Source organism: Geotrypetes seraphini, chromosome 9, assembly GCF_902459505.1.
Source record: "Geotrypetes seraphini chromosome 9, aGeoSer1.1, whole genome shotgun sequence".
In the NCBI taxonomy this organism is placed as follows: Eukaryota; Metazoa; Chordata; class Amphibia; order Gymnophiona; family Dermophiidae; genus Geotrypetes; species Geotrypetes seraphini.
Genome location: NC_047092.1, coordinates 145,594,110 through 145,611,430, shown reverse-complemented (window position 1 = coordinate 145,611,430; position 17,321 = coordinate 145,594,110). Strand labels below are relative to the sequence as shown.

At 42.7% G+C, this 17,321-nt stretch overlaps 1 protein-coding gene across 5 annotated transcripts in view; it reads left to right on the top strand.

Moving 5' to 3' along the window:
• Positions 1-17,321, top strand: part of FAM124B (family with sequence similarity 124 member B) — a 131,559-nt gene that overhangs the window by 86,467 nt on the left and 27,771 nt on the right. For 3 of the 5 annotated variants that reach the window (XR_004540652.1, XM_033958754.1, XM_033958755.1), the window contains exon 2: positions 7,112-7,830. The exons of 1 other annotated variant lie outside the window; for it this stretch is intronic. Coding sequence is in view for 2 of the 4 variants with exons in the window: in XM_033958754.1 (XP_033814645.1) it covers positions 7,112-7,830 (719 nt within the window). In the remaining 2 variants the exon portion in view is untranslated. Of the gene's footprint in view, positions 1-7,111; positions 7,831-17,321 lie in introns of those variants that run through there. One more of the 5 variants, XM_033958757.1, reaches the window with a different exon arrangement.

Here is a 17,321-nt window from a genome sequence, read left to right as displayed (position 1 = left end):
CTGTTCTGATTTTCACTACTACCGTATTTTCGCGGATATAACGCGCGCGTTATACGTGATTTTACGTACCGCGCATACCCCTCGCGCGTTATATGCCTGAGCGCGGTATACAAAAGTTTTTAAACATAGTTCCCACCCCGCCCGACGCCCGATTCACCCCCCCAGCAGGACCGCTCGCACCCCCACCCCGAACGACCGCTCGCACGCGCTCCCACCCGCACCCGCATCCACGATCGGAGCAAGAGGGAGCCCAAGCCCTCTTGCCCGGCCGACTCCCCGACGTCCGATACATCCCCCCCCGGCAGGACCACTCGCACCCTCACCCCGAAGGACCGCCGACTCCCCAACAATATCGGGCCAGGAGGGAGCCCAAACCCTCCTGGCCACGGCGACCCCCTAACCCCACCCCGCACTACATTACGGGCAGGAGGGATCCCAGGCCCTCCTGCCCTCGACGCAAACCCCCCTCCCTCCAATCACCGCCCCCCCCCAAGAACCTCCGCCCGTCCCCCAGCCGACCCGCGACCCCCCTGGCCGACCCCCACGACACCCCCACCCGCCTTCCCCGTACCTTTGTGTAGTTGGGCCAGAAGGGAGCCCAAACCCTCCTGGCCACGGCGACCCCCTAACCCCACCCCGCACTACATTACGGGCAGGAGGGATCCCAGGCCCTCCTGCCCTCGACGCAAACCCCCCTCCCCCCCAGCCGACCCGCGACCCCCCTGGCCGACCCCCACGACCCCCCCACCCCCCTTCCCCGTACCTTTGGAAGTTGGCCGGACAGACGGGAGCCAAACCCGCCTGTCCGGCAGGCAGCCAACGAAGGAATGAGGCCGGATTGGCCCATCCGTCCTAAAGCTCCGCCTACTGGTGGGGCCTAAGGCGCGTGGGCCAATCAGAATAGGCCCTGGAGCCTTAGGTCCCACCTGGGGGCGCGGCCTGAGGCACATGGGCCAAACCCGACCATGTGTCTCAGGCCGCGCCCCCAGGTGGGACCTAAGGCTCCAGGGCCTATTCTGATTGGCCCACGCGCCTTAGGCCCCACCAGTAGGCGGAGCTTTAGGACGGATGGGCCAATCCGGCCTCATTCCTTCGTTGGCTGCCTGCCGGACAGGCGGGTTTGGCTCCTGTCTGTCCGGCCAACTTCCAAAGGTACGGGGAAGGGGGGTCGGGGGGTCGTGGGGGTCGGCCAGGGGGGTCGCGGGTCGGCTGGGGGGGAGGGGGGTTTGCGTCGAGGGCAGGAGGGCCTGGGATCCCTCCTGCCCGTAATGTAGTGCGGGGTGGGGTTAGGGGGTCGCCGTGGCCAGGAGGGTTTGGGCTCCCTTCTGGCCCAACTACACAAAGGTACGGGGAAGGCGGGTGGGGGTGTCGTGGGGGTCGGCCAGGGGGGTCGCGGGTCGGCTGGGGGACGGGCGGAGGTTCTTGGGGGGGGGGCGGTCGTTGGGGGGAGGGGGTTTGCGTCGAGGGCAGGAGGGCCTGGGATCCCTCCTGCCCGTAATGTAGTGCGGGGTGGGGTTAGGGGGTCGCCGTGGCCAGGAGGGTTTGGGCTCCCTCCTGGCCCGATATTGTTGGGGAGTCGGCGGTCCTTCGGGGTGAGGGTGCGAGTGGTCCTGCCGGGGGGGGGGATGTATCGGACGTCGGGGGGGGGCATCAGGCTTTCAGGATGGGGACAGACCTTCAAGGGGGGACAGGACTTCAAGGGAGGACAGTGCACGGAAGTCAGGGGGGGTGAACGGAGAGTCGGGACAGCGCACGGAAAGTCAGGGCGGGCGAAAGGAGAGTCGGGCAGCATGCGCGTTATATGCCTGAGCGCGGTATAGAAAAGTTTTTGTACATATCATCGTGATTTCTGCGCGCTATACCCCTGTGCGCGTTTTACAATGGTGCGCGTTATATCCGCGAAAATACGGTACTATGCATTGAAACCTCTGGCCAGATCTTTAAACTGAGCTGAATACACTTTTTCTGGCTTATGCTCTCTTTTTTTCTCTAACCACATTGCCTTCCTCCAACTAGCACTTAAACATAAATCTCTCTCAATTCTGACTTGTGCTGTCTCCTGCACTAGCCAGAATTTCTCCTATCTCTTGCACGGCACTTGGACTGTAACAGTTTCTCCATGGAAAACATTTCATTTAGGGGAAACTTTACTCTATTAATACTCTCAATCATTTGATACCATCTAGGGATGGGCATGAGAGTTCCCCTGTCATGACTCTAATATTGACCTGATCAGTCAAGCCACCCCAACCCATGGCTTCTCTTAATATATCCTGTAGCTTCAGTAGTTCCTTTTTCCTTATCATCATAGAAACATGATTGTAGATAAAGGTCAAAAGCCCATCCAGTCTGTCCATCCACAGCATCCGTTATCATGTTCCTTTGAACAACTACAAACCTTGGCCCTACTTGAATATATATCTGTTGACGTATGTCAGAGTGGGTTCTAAGTCATGCCACCAACTGTTTGCTCTGAATAGCTACATGGACAGATTACTTACTCAGCCCATTCTTTCCTTCTCTGGGGGATGCCAAGGAATAACAACCAGAAACAAATTGAAGTTTAAAACATCAAGGCCTTAATGGGAGATATTAGTGGTCTACTAACTGGCAGAATCTAACCCAAGAATCTCCCCAAACCACAGGTGAGAGGACATTTTTATTAGCATCATGACATCATTTCATTTATTATTATTCATACGTAAGTTAGTACATCTTCCAATTACAATATAATTACTTCATTAAGACCCAATGATTAGAAAAATAAGAAATGAATTTTGGAACTAGACCCTCTGTATAGATATATGTAGAGTTAAGCTGTTTACATTGTATTATAAACATAAGAACATAAGAAATGCCTGCACCGGATCAGACCTGGGGTCCATCCAGTCCGGTGATCCGCACACGCGGAGGCTCAGCCAGGCATACCCTGGTGCATACATTAGTCACTCGTATCCCTCAATGTGTCCTGCAAGAAGATGTGTGTCCAATTTTCCCTTAAATCTTAGAATGGTAGTTTCCTCCACCATCTCTTTCGGGAGTATGTGAAATTGTAACCTGTCATCTGTAACTCATCCTGAGCTCATTGGAGAGAATAAAACCAAATAAATAAATAGAACATGAGAACAGCCTTACTGGGTCAGACCAGTAGCCCCTCTAGCCCAGTAGCCTGTCATCACGGTGGCCAATCCAGGCAAAACTCCAAAAAGTGGCAACATTCTAAGCTACCAACCCCAGCAGCCTGGCCTCAGTGGCCAATCCAGGTTACTAGTACCTTGCAAAAGCCCAAACAGTAGCAAGATTCCATGCTACCGATCCAGGGTAAATAGTGGCTTCCCCCATGTCTGTCTCAATAACAGACTGTGGACTTTTTCTTCAGAAAATTGTCCAAACCTTTCTTAAAACCAACTATGTTAACCATTCTTACCACAACCTCTGGAAACTCGCTCCAGAGCTTAACTATTCTCTGAATGAAAAATATTTCCTCCTATTGGTTTTAAACAAATTTCCCTGTAACTTCATCGAGTGTCTCCTAGTCTTTGTAATTTTTGATGGAGTAAAAAATTGATCCACTCGTACTCGTTCTAAACCACTCAGGATTTTGTAGACTTCAGTCAAATCTCTCCTCAGCCATCTTTTTTCCAAGCTGAGGAGCCCTAACCTTTTTAGTCTTTCCTCATATGAGAGAAGTTTCATCCTCTTGATCATCTTGGTCGCTCTTCTTTGAATCTTTTCTAGTTCCGCTATATCTTTCCTGAGATAAAGTGGCCAGAACTGAACACAATACTCCAGGTGTGGTTGCACCATGGAGCGATACAGAGGCACTATAACATTCTATCATCCCTTTTTTAATATATTCCTAGCATCTTGTTTGTTTGGGTTTTTTTGGCTGCCACTGCACATTGGATGGAAGACTTCATTGTATTGTCTACAATGACACCCAGATCTTTTTCTTGGGTGCTAACCCCCAAGTTGGACCCTAGCATCTGGTAACTATGATTTGCATTTGACTGCATTTTGACATATTTGGTTCATTGGTCATATGATTTCTTGTCAGTCTTCATTAGTAACTTTCCCTATCATTAGCAACTCTATAATGACTTAGTTAATCATGCACAATTAATTTTGCTCCTGTCAGCAATTTAGGGGGTTGTATCTAGATCAGGGATAGGCAATTCCAGCTCTCGAGAGCCACAGGCAGGTCAGGTTCTCCGCATATCCACAAGAAATATATATGAGATAGATTTGCATCTCAAGGAGGCAGTGCATGCAAATCCATCTCAGTAATATTAAACCAAGCAATAATCATTTTACTGTAATCTTAAAACATTTCTTTCAGCTACATCTTTTATTTATCTATATTGGTGTCTTTCTTCAGGTATCCTAGGCAAAGGGTGTCTCATGTATTGGGGTATGGGTACATCCTGCTTAATACTATCAATAGTGAGCTTTTGTTTCTGTTTTTCCTTATTACACTTTATAATTTACTTGTGGTGTTCCTTCTGTATTCAATTTAAAGCAACATTATTGCATGAGATATTAAATTTATTTATCAATAATTTAAAAAGAGTTGCATAAGCTTGCAGATGGAAACCATTGCTCTAGTAAGTTTAATGTTCCATATTGGAAAAATTAATACATCTTATAAAGCATGTAGAATAGCATTTTGTCCAAGTCCAAATAAGAACGTCCAAGTCTGTGAGGTGCAGATGGCAACTGAGTTTGCCCAGAATCAAGAACCATTTTAAAAATTAGAATGTTCAGACTAGGGTTGTAGCAGAACCAGAATTTGGACAGCAACATAAACAGCCATATTCCAAAATGGCCACAAAAACATTCATGTGCAAGGATATGATTGTTCATATCAGCCTTTTAATACCATGAATGTCTATTATTTCCAGAGCTGAGACATTGCTTAGGGCTCCTTTTATCAGGCCGCGCTAGCGGTTTAACGCACGTAATACAGCATGCTAAACTACCGGCTGCGCTAGCCGCTAACGCCTCCCTTGAGCAGGCATTAGTTTTTAGGCCAGCGCGGGGGGTTAATGCATGATGAAATGTCACGCGCGTTAACCCCACTAGCGCGGCTTGATAAAAGGAGCCCTTAGTTTTTTAAACTGGTTTCATTTTGGGTGAAAGCAGAAACTATGTGAGGATTATGGAAGTGACCCCCTGATTCCCTCCAATGAAGTGTTGCTTAATCTGAGAATCTTTCCGTGACCTGGGCATTCTGTTTGTGTACGTAGACATTTGCTCCCCTTCCAAATTAGGGAATGGCTAGGACATGGATGTCCATGTATCAGCCAGTCCTTAGTTCCACCAAAACACACCCAATTAACCACCGTATCTCCTTTAAAATATTACTTTTAGTATTTAAAACTCTGTCCATCAATGAACCACAATTTATTAATAGAATGCTTATTTCTTATAATACACCACGCTCTCTCCGATCTACAATCCAAAAGCTCATAGTAGTCCCTTCCTTGAAAGTCATCGGAACCAGAAGCCATGATATGTTTTCGGTGATGGCCCTGCAACTCTGGAACACTTTGCCTCAATATATAAGAGAGGAAAACGATCTCTCAGCCATTTTAAAAATAACTTTAAAAGCTTTCTCTTTAAAGATGCTCTTAATCTTTAAATTATATTCAAATTGTAAAGTAGTTACCCTCCAGGATTATACTGCTCCCTCCCTAATGTTTTTTTTTTTCCATTTATGGTTCTTTTTTCTACTTTAAAGCACTGATTTGTAACTTTATCCCTCCATTCTTTGTATATCAACTAGTCTGTAAGTTAGTCAGTCCAACCCATTATTTTTAAATTTTAAATAGTATGTCTAAATGTATGTTTATTTTTATTCTATTGTAACTCGCTTAGTAAATGTGAATAAGTGTTTTATCAAATCAAAATAAAACTTGAAAATACGCCCCCTTGCTATATGGACATTCATCAGGTTTGGACAGCTGTAACCCAGCATTGCAGAATCAATAGTTGGATGCCTATGCACTATGGATATCTAAATGCTGGTTTAGGGATGCCCAAAATTGAAATAGTGCTCCTATTACAACCACTATAAGTACAGAGCCCTTTTCTTTTAAAATCAGCAATTTAATTGTTTAATTTTATTTGAGGTTTGGGAGGTTCATAAATTTCCTAGAAGAACTCGTTTATTTTTTAAAATTTGGGATCCTTATTTACAAAAATTATCCTCAAAAGCAAGAAGTATGATTCTTAATATTTTACATTGAAACAATATAAATGTTTATGCATTTTTATTATTGATATTTGATGTCACCTTTTATTCTAGGGTAGGGGGAAATAGGAGGGATGATATTAATATGTGTGAAATTCATTGAACTGTATTTATGTTTAATCATTTATTATAATATTGTAATAAAATTAAAACAATAGGGGGAAATAAGGGGAAAAAGAGGGTAAGGGGATTGGAAACTAAGGGAATGTATTAAGTGATGTAATAGGTAATTTGAAAAATTTATTTTGAAGGAATGATGGACATATGTTGGAAGTTGATATGGTAAATTTAATTGTAATGATTATTTTATTTTTTTAAATTATATATTTCTTCAATAAAAAGTTATATATAAATAATGGGGGGGAGGGGGAAGGGAAGGGTGGAAGGTAAAAGGGGGAATGTATTGATAGTTGTAATAGGAAATTTGAAAATTTATTTTGAAGAAATGAATGACGTGATGGAATGTTAATACGGTAAATTTAATATGTAATGATTATTTTATTGTATTTTATTATTGTATATTTATTGGATTTCTTCAATAAAATGTTATAAACTAAAAAAAAAAAAAAAAATCAGCAAGCAGTGTCATTTCAACATTTAAAAAAAAAAATTCCAATAAACTCTGGTTTCAGTTTTAGAGAAAGTTTAAGATTTGACTATACCCATGGAGATAGAAAGAAATACAATTTAACAATAAATGAAACCGTTTTCATTTTAAACTGAGAACATTATAAAATTCATTTTATTAAATAAGATCTGCCAGTTCTGGTTGTCCATTTCTGTTAAAGTTGTGAGAAAATCATTTGCATCTTTATTACAGTTTGTGTTCTGACGATGTTGTGTGTCTTTGGTTTTCAGAAAGAATTTGAATTTTAGAAAGAATGGGGAAACACCGGCCTTTGCAAACTGTAGAGACTTTGAGGAATTTTTTGGACCTGTGTATCCAGAGCTGGTTTGCTTTGGATGTAAAAAAATTTTTCTGAACCCTATCTTGTTGCCATGTGATGATACGGTATGTGAAAACTGCGTGCAGAAGATGAAGAGCAAAATGAAAATGGACCGGAAAGGTAATGTTTCTGTCAAATGCCCAATCTGCAAGTCTGAATTCCACTTCGACAGTCCCACAGAGATCAAATTCCCAGAGAATTATCTCATGCAGATTATTGTCGCTCAGCAAAAACAAAAGTTTGATGCAGCAAAACTGAATTCCATGGATATAATTCCTCATGAAAGCAAATTGTTCTGCCATCTCTGTGACCGGAAATTCAAGCGCAGCTCCATCAAAAAATGCATCACCTGCAACTTAAATTACTGCAAAGAATGTCTTGACACCATCCATAGCAATAAGGCCTTCACATCCCATACGCTAGGCGATGCTGCCATTGAAACTGGCCACCATTTGAAATGTTACCTTCATCCAGAGAAGGATGTCATCCTCTATTGTGTAACAGACAATATTCTGCTGTGTGAGGACTGCTACAACAGCACACATGAAACGCATTTCACCCGCTGCATTCAGGATGCCTTCCAAAGTGAATCCAAGGAAATACTTACAATGGTGGCCAACTTTCATAGAGGTTGGTTACGTTAAGAAGTAGAGCAGTTCTCAGAAATCAGTCTAGGCCCTCCTCCCTCCCCATAAATTTGGTTTCATTTTTAGTGTTCTGCAGTGGGTATTAAGGAAATTTAGTAACGTAATAGATGATGGCAGATAAAGACCAAATTGGGCCATCCAGTCTGCAGAACTGAGGTTCTTCCACTCTGGTAGGTGAGCACATAAATTCTCATATGCAACCCAATAGCAGTTCCCCATCCCAACTGCATTTTTTTTATAAGCTCTCAATCCTTTTTCTGCCATTGTCTTCCTGACTCCCCCTCCCCCCTATCCATTCCAAGCATGCTTAAAAATCCACTAATGCAGTTGTTCTCTACCGCATCTGCTGGTAGAACTTTTCCCTATTCTGTGCCTGTGGAAAGGAATCTTTATTGAACATGGTTAAGTCAAAAATCAGACCTCTGTGAAAAAGAGGAAATGGGGGGGGGGGGGGGATATCAGAAAACTGGTGTAGTGCATTAAAGTGTTTTGCTTTTTCTTTAAATTATCTTTAGAAGCTGAACTCTTGCTCTGTCATAACAGAGCAGACCAGCCACAGCTCATTAGCTCACAGCTCATTTTCTGCACCACAGTTTCTTTCTGTTCATTTCAACTTCCAGTTCATTTATTGTGTAATGTATTGTATTTATTAGTCTTATGATGCCACTTATAATTTACAGAAGAATCCTAACATAGCTCATATTAAAGCACATTTCCTGCACTGTCTCCTTGCCAGATTCTGTCATTCATCACTTCCAACTCCCCAGTTCAATCATGCTTCAATCATGCCACCATATCCCGTCTCTTTTACATTCTCAGGCTTACCTCTGCCAGGCTCCTTCATTCCCTCCAGAATTACCCTCATCTCTCTCCTTCCTTGCCCCCCACCCCTCCAAATAAGCCTGTTTTCTCCCTCATCAGACTTACCCTCCCTTATTAACTCCCACCATTGAAGAATTTCCTTCCACCTTCTTCTAGTCCACTTTTCAAAACGGGTTCCTGTGCATCAGCAGAGCAGGAAAAGGCTTGTCTTAATGATCAACAGGGAGGGGCTGGGGGACAGGGAGAGTACACAAGCACAGCCACACTGGGTCAAACCAATTGGTTCATCTAGCCCAGTCTCCTCAAACTTATGAAGAGAGATGATTATAACACAAGATGGGGAAGCCTGAGTTAATGGCGGGTACCCAGCAACAAAGTGAATAAGTGGATGCCTGAACTTGGTGCTGTAGCTTGGTAGCAAGAGATGGGACGGCAGTGGCAGCAGTAAGGGGAGGATGAGCAGATCTTGGCTCATTGTGGCAACAGTGACAGGAGGAAGAGCAGGTTCAGGCTGGTGATTGCTGTGAAGAGGAAAGGCAAGTACCTAGGCCCTGAACTAAGGAGGTTAATTCTAGAAGTAGGTGCCTCTGATTAAATGCCACATGGTAGAAGCCTATTTTATAAAAGAATCTAGGTGACTGGGTTCTATTGTAGAGTAGAAGTGTAACCTAGCATTGGCATGTCCAACATCTAGGTATCGGCACTTACTTTATCCATTTACCTGGGTGCCTAATTCATAGGTGTCAGAGTCCCTCCTCGAGGGCCGCAATCCAGTCGGGTTTTCAGGATTTCCCCAAGGAATATGCATGAGATCTAGTTGTATGCACTGCTTTCATTGCATGCTAATAGATCTCATGCATATTCTTTGGGGAAATCCTGAAAACCCAACTGGATTTCGGCCCTCGAGGAAGGACTTTGACACTCCTGGTCTAAATACAGCAGGGATGTGTGTAACCCAGACATGGGCAGCTCCGGTCCTTGAGGGCCGGAATCCAATCGGGTTTTCAGGATTTCTCCAATGAATATGCATGAGATCTATTTGCATGCACTGCTTTCAATGCATATTCATTGGAGAAATCCTGAAAATCTGATTGGATTCCGGCCATCGAGGACCGGAGTTGCCAATATCTGGTGTAACCCAATATTTGGTAAATGGGGACTCTGTTTATGCCCCACCCATATATACAACCTCCTTGTAAGATAAGTGGATATTTACAGAATAGCTCTTAAGCAGAATATTGACATCTACATATGTATATTCATTTATTTATTTATTTTTAAAAGCTTGTAGCTCGCCTAAACCTAAGTGGGTTCCAAAATACATACATACAAAATTAAGACAGGGCTTGATAAAGTTTCTTAGGATCTAGGAGCTAGCCCACAATTCTAGGAGCCAGCCTTGGAACAAATGGAATTTTTATATAAGCACATTTATAAATTCCATATTCATAGTGTGCTTAAAGTGATGCACAGCAAGTTATTACTTACCACAGAAGTCAGACTATAGGCCTGTAGTTCCCTACCTCTTCCTTACTTCAATTTTGTGGAGAGGGACCACATCCGGTCTTCTTCAGTCCTCCGGTACCACTCCAGACTTTAGAGAAGCATTGAAAAGGTCAGCCAGTGAAGGTGTGGGGACAAGGCCATCCAGGGCCGCCATCAGGGCAGTACTACCAGTCCTGCATTCAGGGGCCCAGAGCTGACAGGGGGCCCGGGCTCCCCCAGGGTCCTAGGCCACAGTTCTTAAACCGCCGGTCCGCAGACCAGTGCCAATCCCAGTGGCGTACCTAGGCGTTTTAGTAAAAAGGGAGGGGGAATATTTGTCTATTTTTGTATAGTTGTTACTGAGGTGATATTGCATAAAGTCATCTGCCTTGACCTCTTTGAAAACCCGCGGAATATAAATGATAATTAACATTTTCTCTGCGTACAGCGTGCTTTGTGTTTTAAAAAATTTTATTGTTGGTAGATCATTTTGACTTGGCCACAAAGGTAAGGGGGAGGGAGGGAGGGGAGCTGCTGAAAGACATCTAGTAATCCTTGCAGGCTTGAATGTGCAGGGAATTATTTTTGTAAAATCATGTTTTGTTATGTGACTGGCATTATTTAGACTTTAATTTCTATGAATGAATAGAATGAAAATGATATAAATTACTTGCTTGTTTTTATGTGCGTGCGCTGAAAGAAAGTAGAGAGAGAGTGGGCTGAGGACGCCGAAGGGAAATGGGGAAGAGAGAGTGGGGAGAAGACGCTGATTTATAAATTGACAATTGTACAGAATATTGTTTCTTTTTTATATTCATCCATAGCTGCATGTTAATGATGTGCTCATATGCACTTATTTATCATCATAACATATACATCATCATTAACATGCAGCTGTGGATGTGTAAGGACAGGCTGAGGAGGATGGATGGGAAGGAAGGAAGGTGCACATATCAACATATCATACATTTTTAACATGCATGATGCAGCTATAGGCAAGCTGAGGAGGATGGGATCATACAGATGTGTATGTTCAGATATGCACTCAGATGTGTAGTTTTTTCTGATATATTTATTAAGCTTACAGTATTTATAAAAACACATTTAATACTTGTTACAAAAAATATTGTGCAATTGTGATCTACTTCTGGCCTACAAAGGTCAAAAGAAATCCTTAACTGAGATTTTACATTCAAAAGTGAATTATAGCTACTAGCACTATTATTTATTAGTTATTTATTATGCAGATGTTTGTTAGTTTGTTATTAGTTCAGTATTAGACATATGTTAGTTTAGAATAGATAGGTATAGATTAGTTTAGTTTAGGTTAGGTTAGGGCCCTGCTGAAAGAGTCTACCTTGTCGTGGTTGCAGGCTTACAAATCTTTTGGTCAAAGAGTGCGGCGACAGAGAAAAGTATGTGTGTATTTGGCCCATGGAAGAAGGGGGGGGGTCGGGGGGGAAGGGGTGCGTGGGGGGCCCAATAGGATTGCTCAGTAAGGGGCCCAGAAATTTCTGATGGCAGCCCTGCCCTTCGATGTATACCATCTGGCCCCATTGCTTTGTACACCTGTAGTTTAGTTAGCTCCTCACAAACACAATCCTCTGAAAATCGTTCAGGGTCTACCACACCTCCATCCCTATTTGTGTTTGTCTTCTGTGGTCCTGCTCCCGGTGCTTCAGCTGTGAACACAGAACAGAAATATTTGTTGAGCAATTCAGCCTTATTTTTTATCAGCTTCTACATATTTCTTCTCTTCACATTTGAGTCTCACAATGCTACTTTTGCACTTCCTCCTATCACAAATATATCTTAAAAAAAAAAAGTCTTGTCTGTCCCCTTGTTTTACAGTGTTGGCTATTTTTTCTTCTGTTTGCATCTTTGCTTTCTGACTACTTGACCAACCTCTCATAACTTTTCCAGATATTTTTGCCTTGTCTTTTTTCTGCGATCTTTTGTAGTTTATATAAACTAACTTCTCCGTATATAGAAGCAATGGTGCCCACATCTCCTCAAATTTAGACAGGGAACCTCTCCGCTCAGCTGCTATTCTTTCATATTTAGCATATAAGCAAACATTATTCCACCATTCAACATGGTTCACATTTGAGAAATCTTTCCAGTTAGTAAGGATGACTCTTATCGCAACTTATGGCTGATCCTATTGTGGTGGTAAAGTCCTGTTGATGTATTATGATTACATTATAATATTATTTAATGCTAAGACTCCATTATACTAAGATATATAAAAATTTCAGATTGATTATATTGTGTTCAATATATTTACTATGATTTGATCTCACGTCTGGCCAGGTTTTCTGGTTATAGTTATGTGTTTTATTTTTGTAATACTATTTCTTCTGTTATGTACTGGGGCATAGATGTCCATTTTATGTATATCACTACTATTGTATCCAACATATGATATCCTTGCCCTTAGATTGTATATTTCAAATACTAATAAAGATGATTGAACTAAAAAAAAAAAAAAACTAACTTCTTTTTCCTTACCTTCTCAGCTATTCAGTAGCATACCTAGTATATTTGACACCCAGGGCCAATTATTTTTAGCATCCACTCCTCTATATAAAAAAAATTATTTTTAGTAATAATCCACAAGTAACACAACAAGGGTGCACCTAGGAAAAGGCAGCATCATAAACACTGCACTGAGCACTAGAACGTCAATATATCCATTATAAAACTAAACAAGCCAGAATAGTAAAGATCAATTCTGGTCAGTGCTAACAGAAAACTATGTCCTTTTCATACACAAAGAACACAGATACACCTTCACTCAGTATGGAATAAGTAATCACAAACTAAAGATAGAAATATGTAGACAAAAGGTAAACTGAACTGCCAAGAAGCCAGACTCTGTATACAATGCAACACAACAGAAACAATGACACTTATCTCATAGTAACATAATAGATGACGGCAGATAAAGACCCAAATGGTCCATCCAGTCTGCCCAACCTGATTCAATTTAATTTTTTTAATTTTTTCTTCTTAGCTATTTCTGGGCAAGAATCCAAAGCTTTACCCAGTACTGTGCTTAGGTTCCAACTGCCGAAATCTCTGTTAAGACTTACTCCAACCCATCTATACCCTCCCAGTCATTGAAGCCCTCCCCAGCCCATCCTCCACCAAATGGCCATATACAGACACAGACCGTGCAAGTCTGCCCAGTACTGGCCTTAGTTCAATATTTAATACTATTTTCTGATTCTAAATCCTCTGTGTTCATCCCACGCTTCTTTGAACTCAGTCACAGTTTTACTCTCCACCATCTCTCTCAGGAGCGCATTCCAGGCATCCACTACCCTCTCCGTAAAGAAGAATTTCCTAACATTGCCCCTGAATCTACCACCGCTCAACCTCAAATTATGTCCTCTGGTTTTACCATTTTCCTTTCTCTGGAAAAGATTTTGTTTTATGTTAATACCCTTCAAGTATTTGAACGTCTGAATCATATCTCCTCTGTCTCTCCTTTCCTCTAGGGCAGGGGTGTCAAAGTCCCTCCTCGAGGGCCGTAATCCAGTCGGGTTTTCAGGATTTCCCCAATGAATATGCATTGAAAGCAGTGCATGCACATAGATCTCATGCATATTCATTGGGGAAATCCTGAAAACCCGACTGGATTCCGGCCCTCGAGGACCGACTTTGACACCTGTGCTCTAGGGTATACATATTCAGGGCTTCCAGTCTCTCCTCATACGTCTTCTGGCGCAAGCCTCCTATCATTTTCGTCGCCCTCCTCTGAACCACCTCAAGTCTTCTTACGTCATTCGCCAGATACGGTCTCCAAAACTGAACATAATACTCCAAGTGGGGCCTACAAATGACCGGTACAGGGACATCAACACCTTCTTCCTTCTACTGACTATGCCTCTCTTTATACAGCCCAGCATCCTTCTGGCAGCAGCCACTGCCTTGTCATACTGTTTTTTTGCCTTTAGATCTTCGGACACTATCACCCCAAGGTCCCTCTCCCCATCCGTGTATATCAGCTTCTCTCCTCCCAGCATATACGGTTCCTTCCTATTATTAATCCCCAAATGCATTACTGTGCATTTCTTTGCATTGAATTTTAGTTGCCAGGCATTAGACCATTCCTCTAACTTTTGCAGATCCTTTTTCATATTTTCCACTCCCTCTTCGGTGTCTACTCTGTTACAAATCTTGGTATCAACTGCAAAAAGGCACACTTTTCCTTCTAATCCTTCAGCAATGTCACAAACATATTCAACAGGATTGGCCCCAGCACCGAACCCTGAGGGACTCCACTACTCATCTTTCCTTCCTTCGAGCGACTTCCATTAACCACCATCCTCTGGCGTCTGTCCGACAGCCAGTTTCTGACCCAGTTCACCACTTTGGGTCCTAACTTCAGCCCTTCAAGTTTGTTCAACAGCCTCTTATGAGGAACTGTATCAAAGGCTTTGCTGAAATCTAAGTAAATTACATCTAGCATATGTCCTCGATCCAGCTTTCTGGTCACCCAATCAAAAAATTCAATCAGGTTCGTTTGGCACGATTTACCTTTTGTAAAGCCATGTTGCCTCGGATCCTGTAACCCATTAGATTCAAGGAAGCACACTATCCTTTCTTTCAGCAACATTTCCATTATTTTTCCAACAACTGAAGTAAGACTCACCGGCCTGTAGTTTCCTGCTTCATCCCTGTGACCACTTTTATGAATAAGGACCACATCCGCTCTCCTCCAATCCCCAGGAATCACTCCCGTCTTCAGAGATTTGTTGAACAAGTCTTTAATAGGACTCGCCAGAACCTCTCTGAGCTCCCTTAGTATCCTGGGATGGATCCCTTCTGGTCCCATCGCTTTGTCCACCTTCAGTTTTTCAAGTTGCTCATAAACACCCTCCTCCGTGAACGGTGCAGAATCTACTCCATTTTCTCGTGTAACTTTGCCAGACAATCTTGGTCCTTCTCCAGGATTTTCTTCTGTGAACACAGAATAGAAGTATTTGTTTAGCACATTTGCTTTCTCCTCATCACTCTCCACATATTGTTTCCTAGCATCTTTTAGCCTAGCAATTCCATTTTTCATCTTCCTCCTTTCACTAATATATCTGAAAAAAATTTTGTCTCCCTTTTTTACATTTTTAGCCATTTGTTCTTCTGCCTGTGCTTTCGCCAGACGTATCTCTCTCTTGGCTTCTTTCAGTTTCACCCTGTAGTCCTTTCTGCTCTCCTCTTCTTGTTTTTTTTTTTTATATTTTACGAATGCCAACTCTTTCGCCTTTATTTTCTCAGCCACTAGGTTGGAGAACCATATCTGCTTCCTTTTTCTCTTGTTTTTATTGATTTTCTTCACATAAAGGTCTGTAGCCATTTTTATCGCTCCTTTCAGCTTAGACCACTGTCTTTCCACTTCTCTTATGTCCTCCCATCCTAACTGCTCTTTCTTCAGGTACTCTCCCATTAGATTAAAGTCCGTCTCCTAATATTGTGCAAAATACTGTGCAAAATATTAAGATAGCAGATGTAAATTTGAAAAAACTGAGGAATAGCAATCATCACTTTACAAATTAACAAACAGAAAATAAGAAAATAACATTTTATTGGACTAATCCATTTTTCAATTAGCTTTCAGAGGCCAAACCTTCTTCCTCAAGTCAGTACAGTATACTGCTGTTACAGTATGCTACTCTGAACTGAGGAAGGGGCTTTTGGTCTCTGAAAGTTAGTAAAAAAGTAATTAAAATTAGTCCAGTATAAAGATTACCTTATTTCCATTTCCTATTTATAAATGTTTATCAATACAGTCACAATACTACTTTATTCTAAACCAACAAAAAAATCTTTTTTCTACCTTTTCTCATTTCTGCTTTAATTGTCTCCACTCTCTTCTTTCCATCCAGCATCTGTCCACTCTCTTCCTTCCATGCAGCACCTGCCCTTTTTCTTTGCCCCTTCCATCCACTGTCCTTCTCTCTCTCTGTTCTTTTCATCCACTGTGCACCCTTTTTCTCTCTTCCATCTACTGTCAATCTTCTGCCATTCATCTACTGTCCGCCATCTCCTCCTTCCATATGGTATATTCCCTCTTTCTATGCCTCTTCCATATATTGTGTATCCTGTACCCCTTCTCTCCTTTATATATGAATCATTTCAGCTTCACCCTCTCTCTATTTTTTTCTCTCTATTTCCATCCTCTCCCTCATACTCTGGCATCTCTCTCTTCTCCTTTCCTTCCTTCCTTCCCACCCCATGGTCTTACATCTCTGTCTTCTTTCCTTATCTCCCCCCATTCCCTGGCATCTCACTACTTTCTTTTCCTTCCATCTCCCCCACACGCTCCCTCCTTTCCCCCTAGTCTAGCATCTCTGTCTCTTTCCTTTCCCTGCCACCCATGCCCTGGCATCTCTCCCTCTCCCTACTTCCTTCCTTTATTTCCCTTCTCCCCATGGTCTGGCATCTCTCTTTCTCCCTTCCCTGATTTTCCTTCTCCCTCCCTCTCTCTCCCTACCCCAGCATTTCTTTCCTTCACCCCTTCCCCGATGGGTACCTCCCTCCCTCTTTCTTTGTTACCCCACTCCCCAATGGCAGTGCAGCCTCCACAAATCTTTGCTCGTGTTGGCATTGGGCCTTCCTCTCTGCCAGTCCTGCTTACTTCCAGCTTTCATAGGCAGGACCCAGCAGAGAGGAGGGTCTGATGTTGACAGAGCAGCAAGTTGTGATGGCTGCCTCTTCTGGAAAAGGAAGAAGTTCCCAATCATGAAGCTGGCCTTTGGAGCACTCTCTATAGGCTACAACCTGTAAAAACCACCCCCGTGGTACGTCACTACTACTACTACTTATGAGAAACAAAGTGGCCTTCTTTTCCTCTTGCTTATACTAACTTTCCTTGCAATTTAGTTTGTTGCCCTTACAATAGAGGAAATACCAGCTGATCGCTATTGGCATTCTTTCACTCCAGTATCTGAACTTCAAGTTTCTAGACTGTGTGAAAGGATGAGAAAGTGTAAATGTTCATTGGACCCTTTTCCATCTTATTTATTTCTTAATATTTCTCCTCAAGCTATAACGTGGCTAACTGCTTTACTGAATTTTTCTTTGGAAAATGATTACTTTTCGCATTCTATGGGACAAATAACACTTATTCCTCTTCTAAAAAAAGTAGACTTAGATCCCAAAATT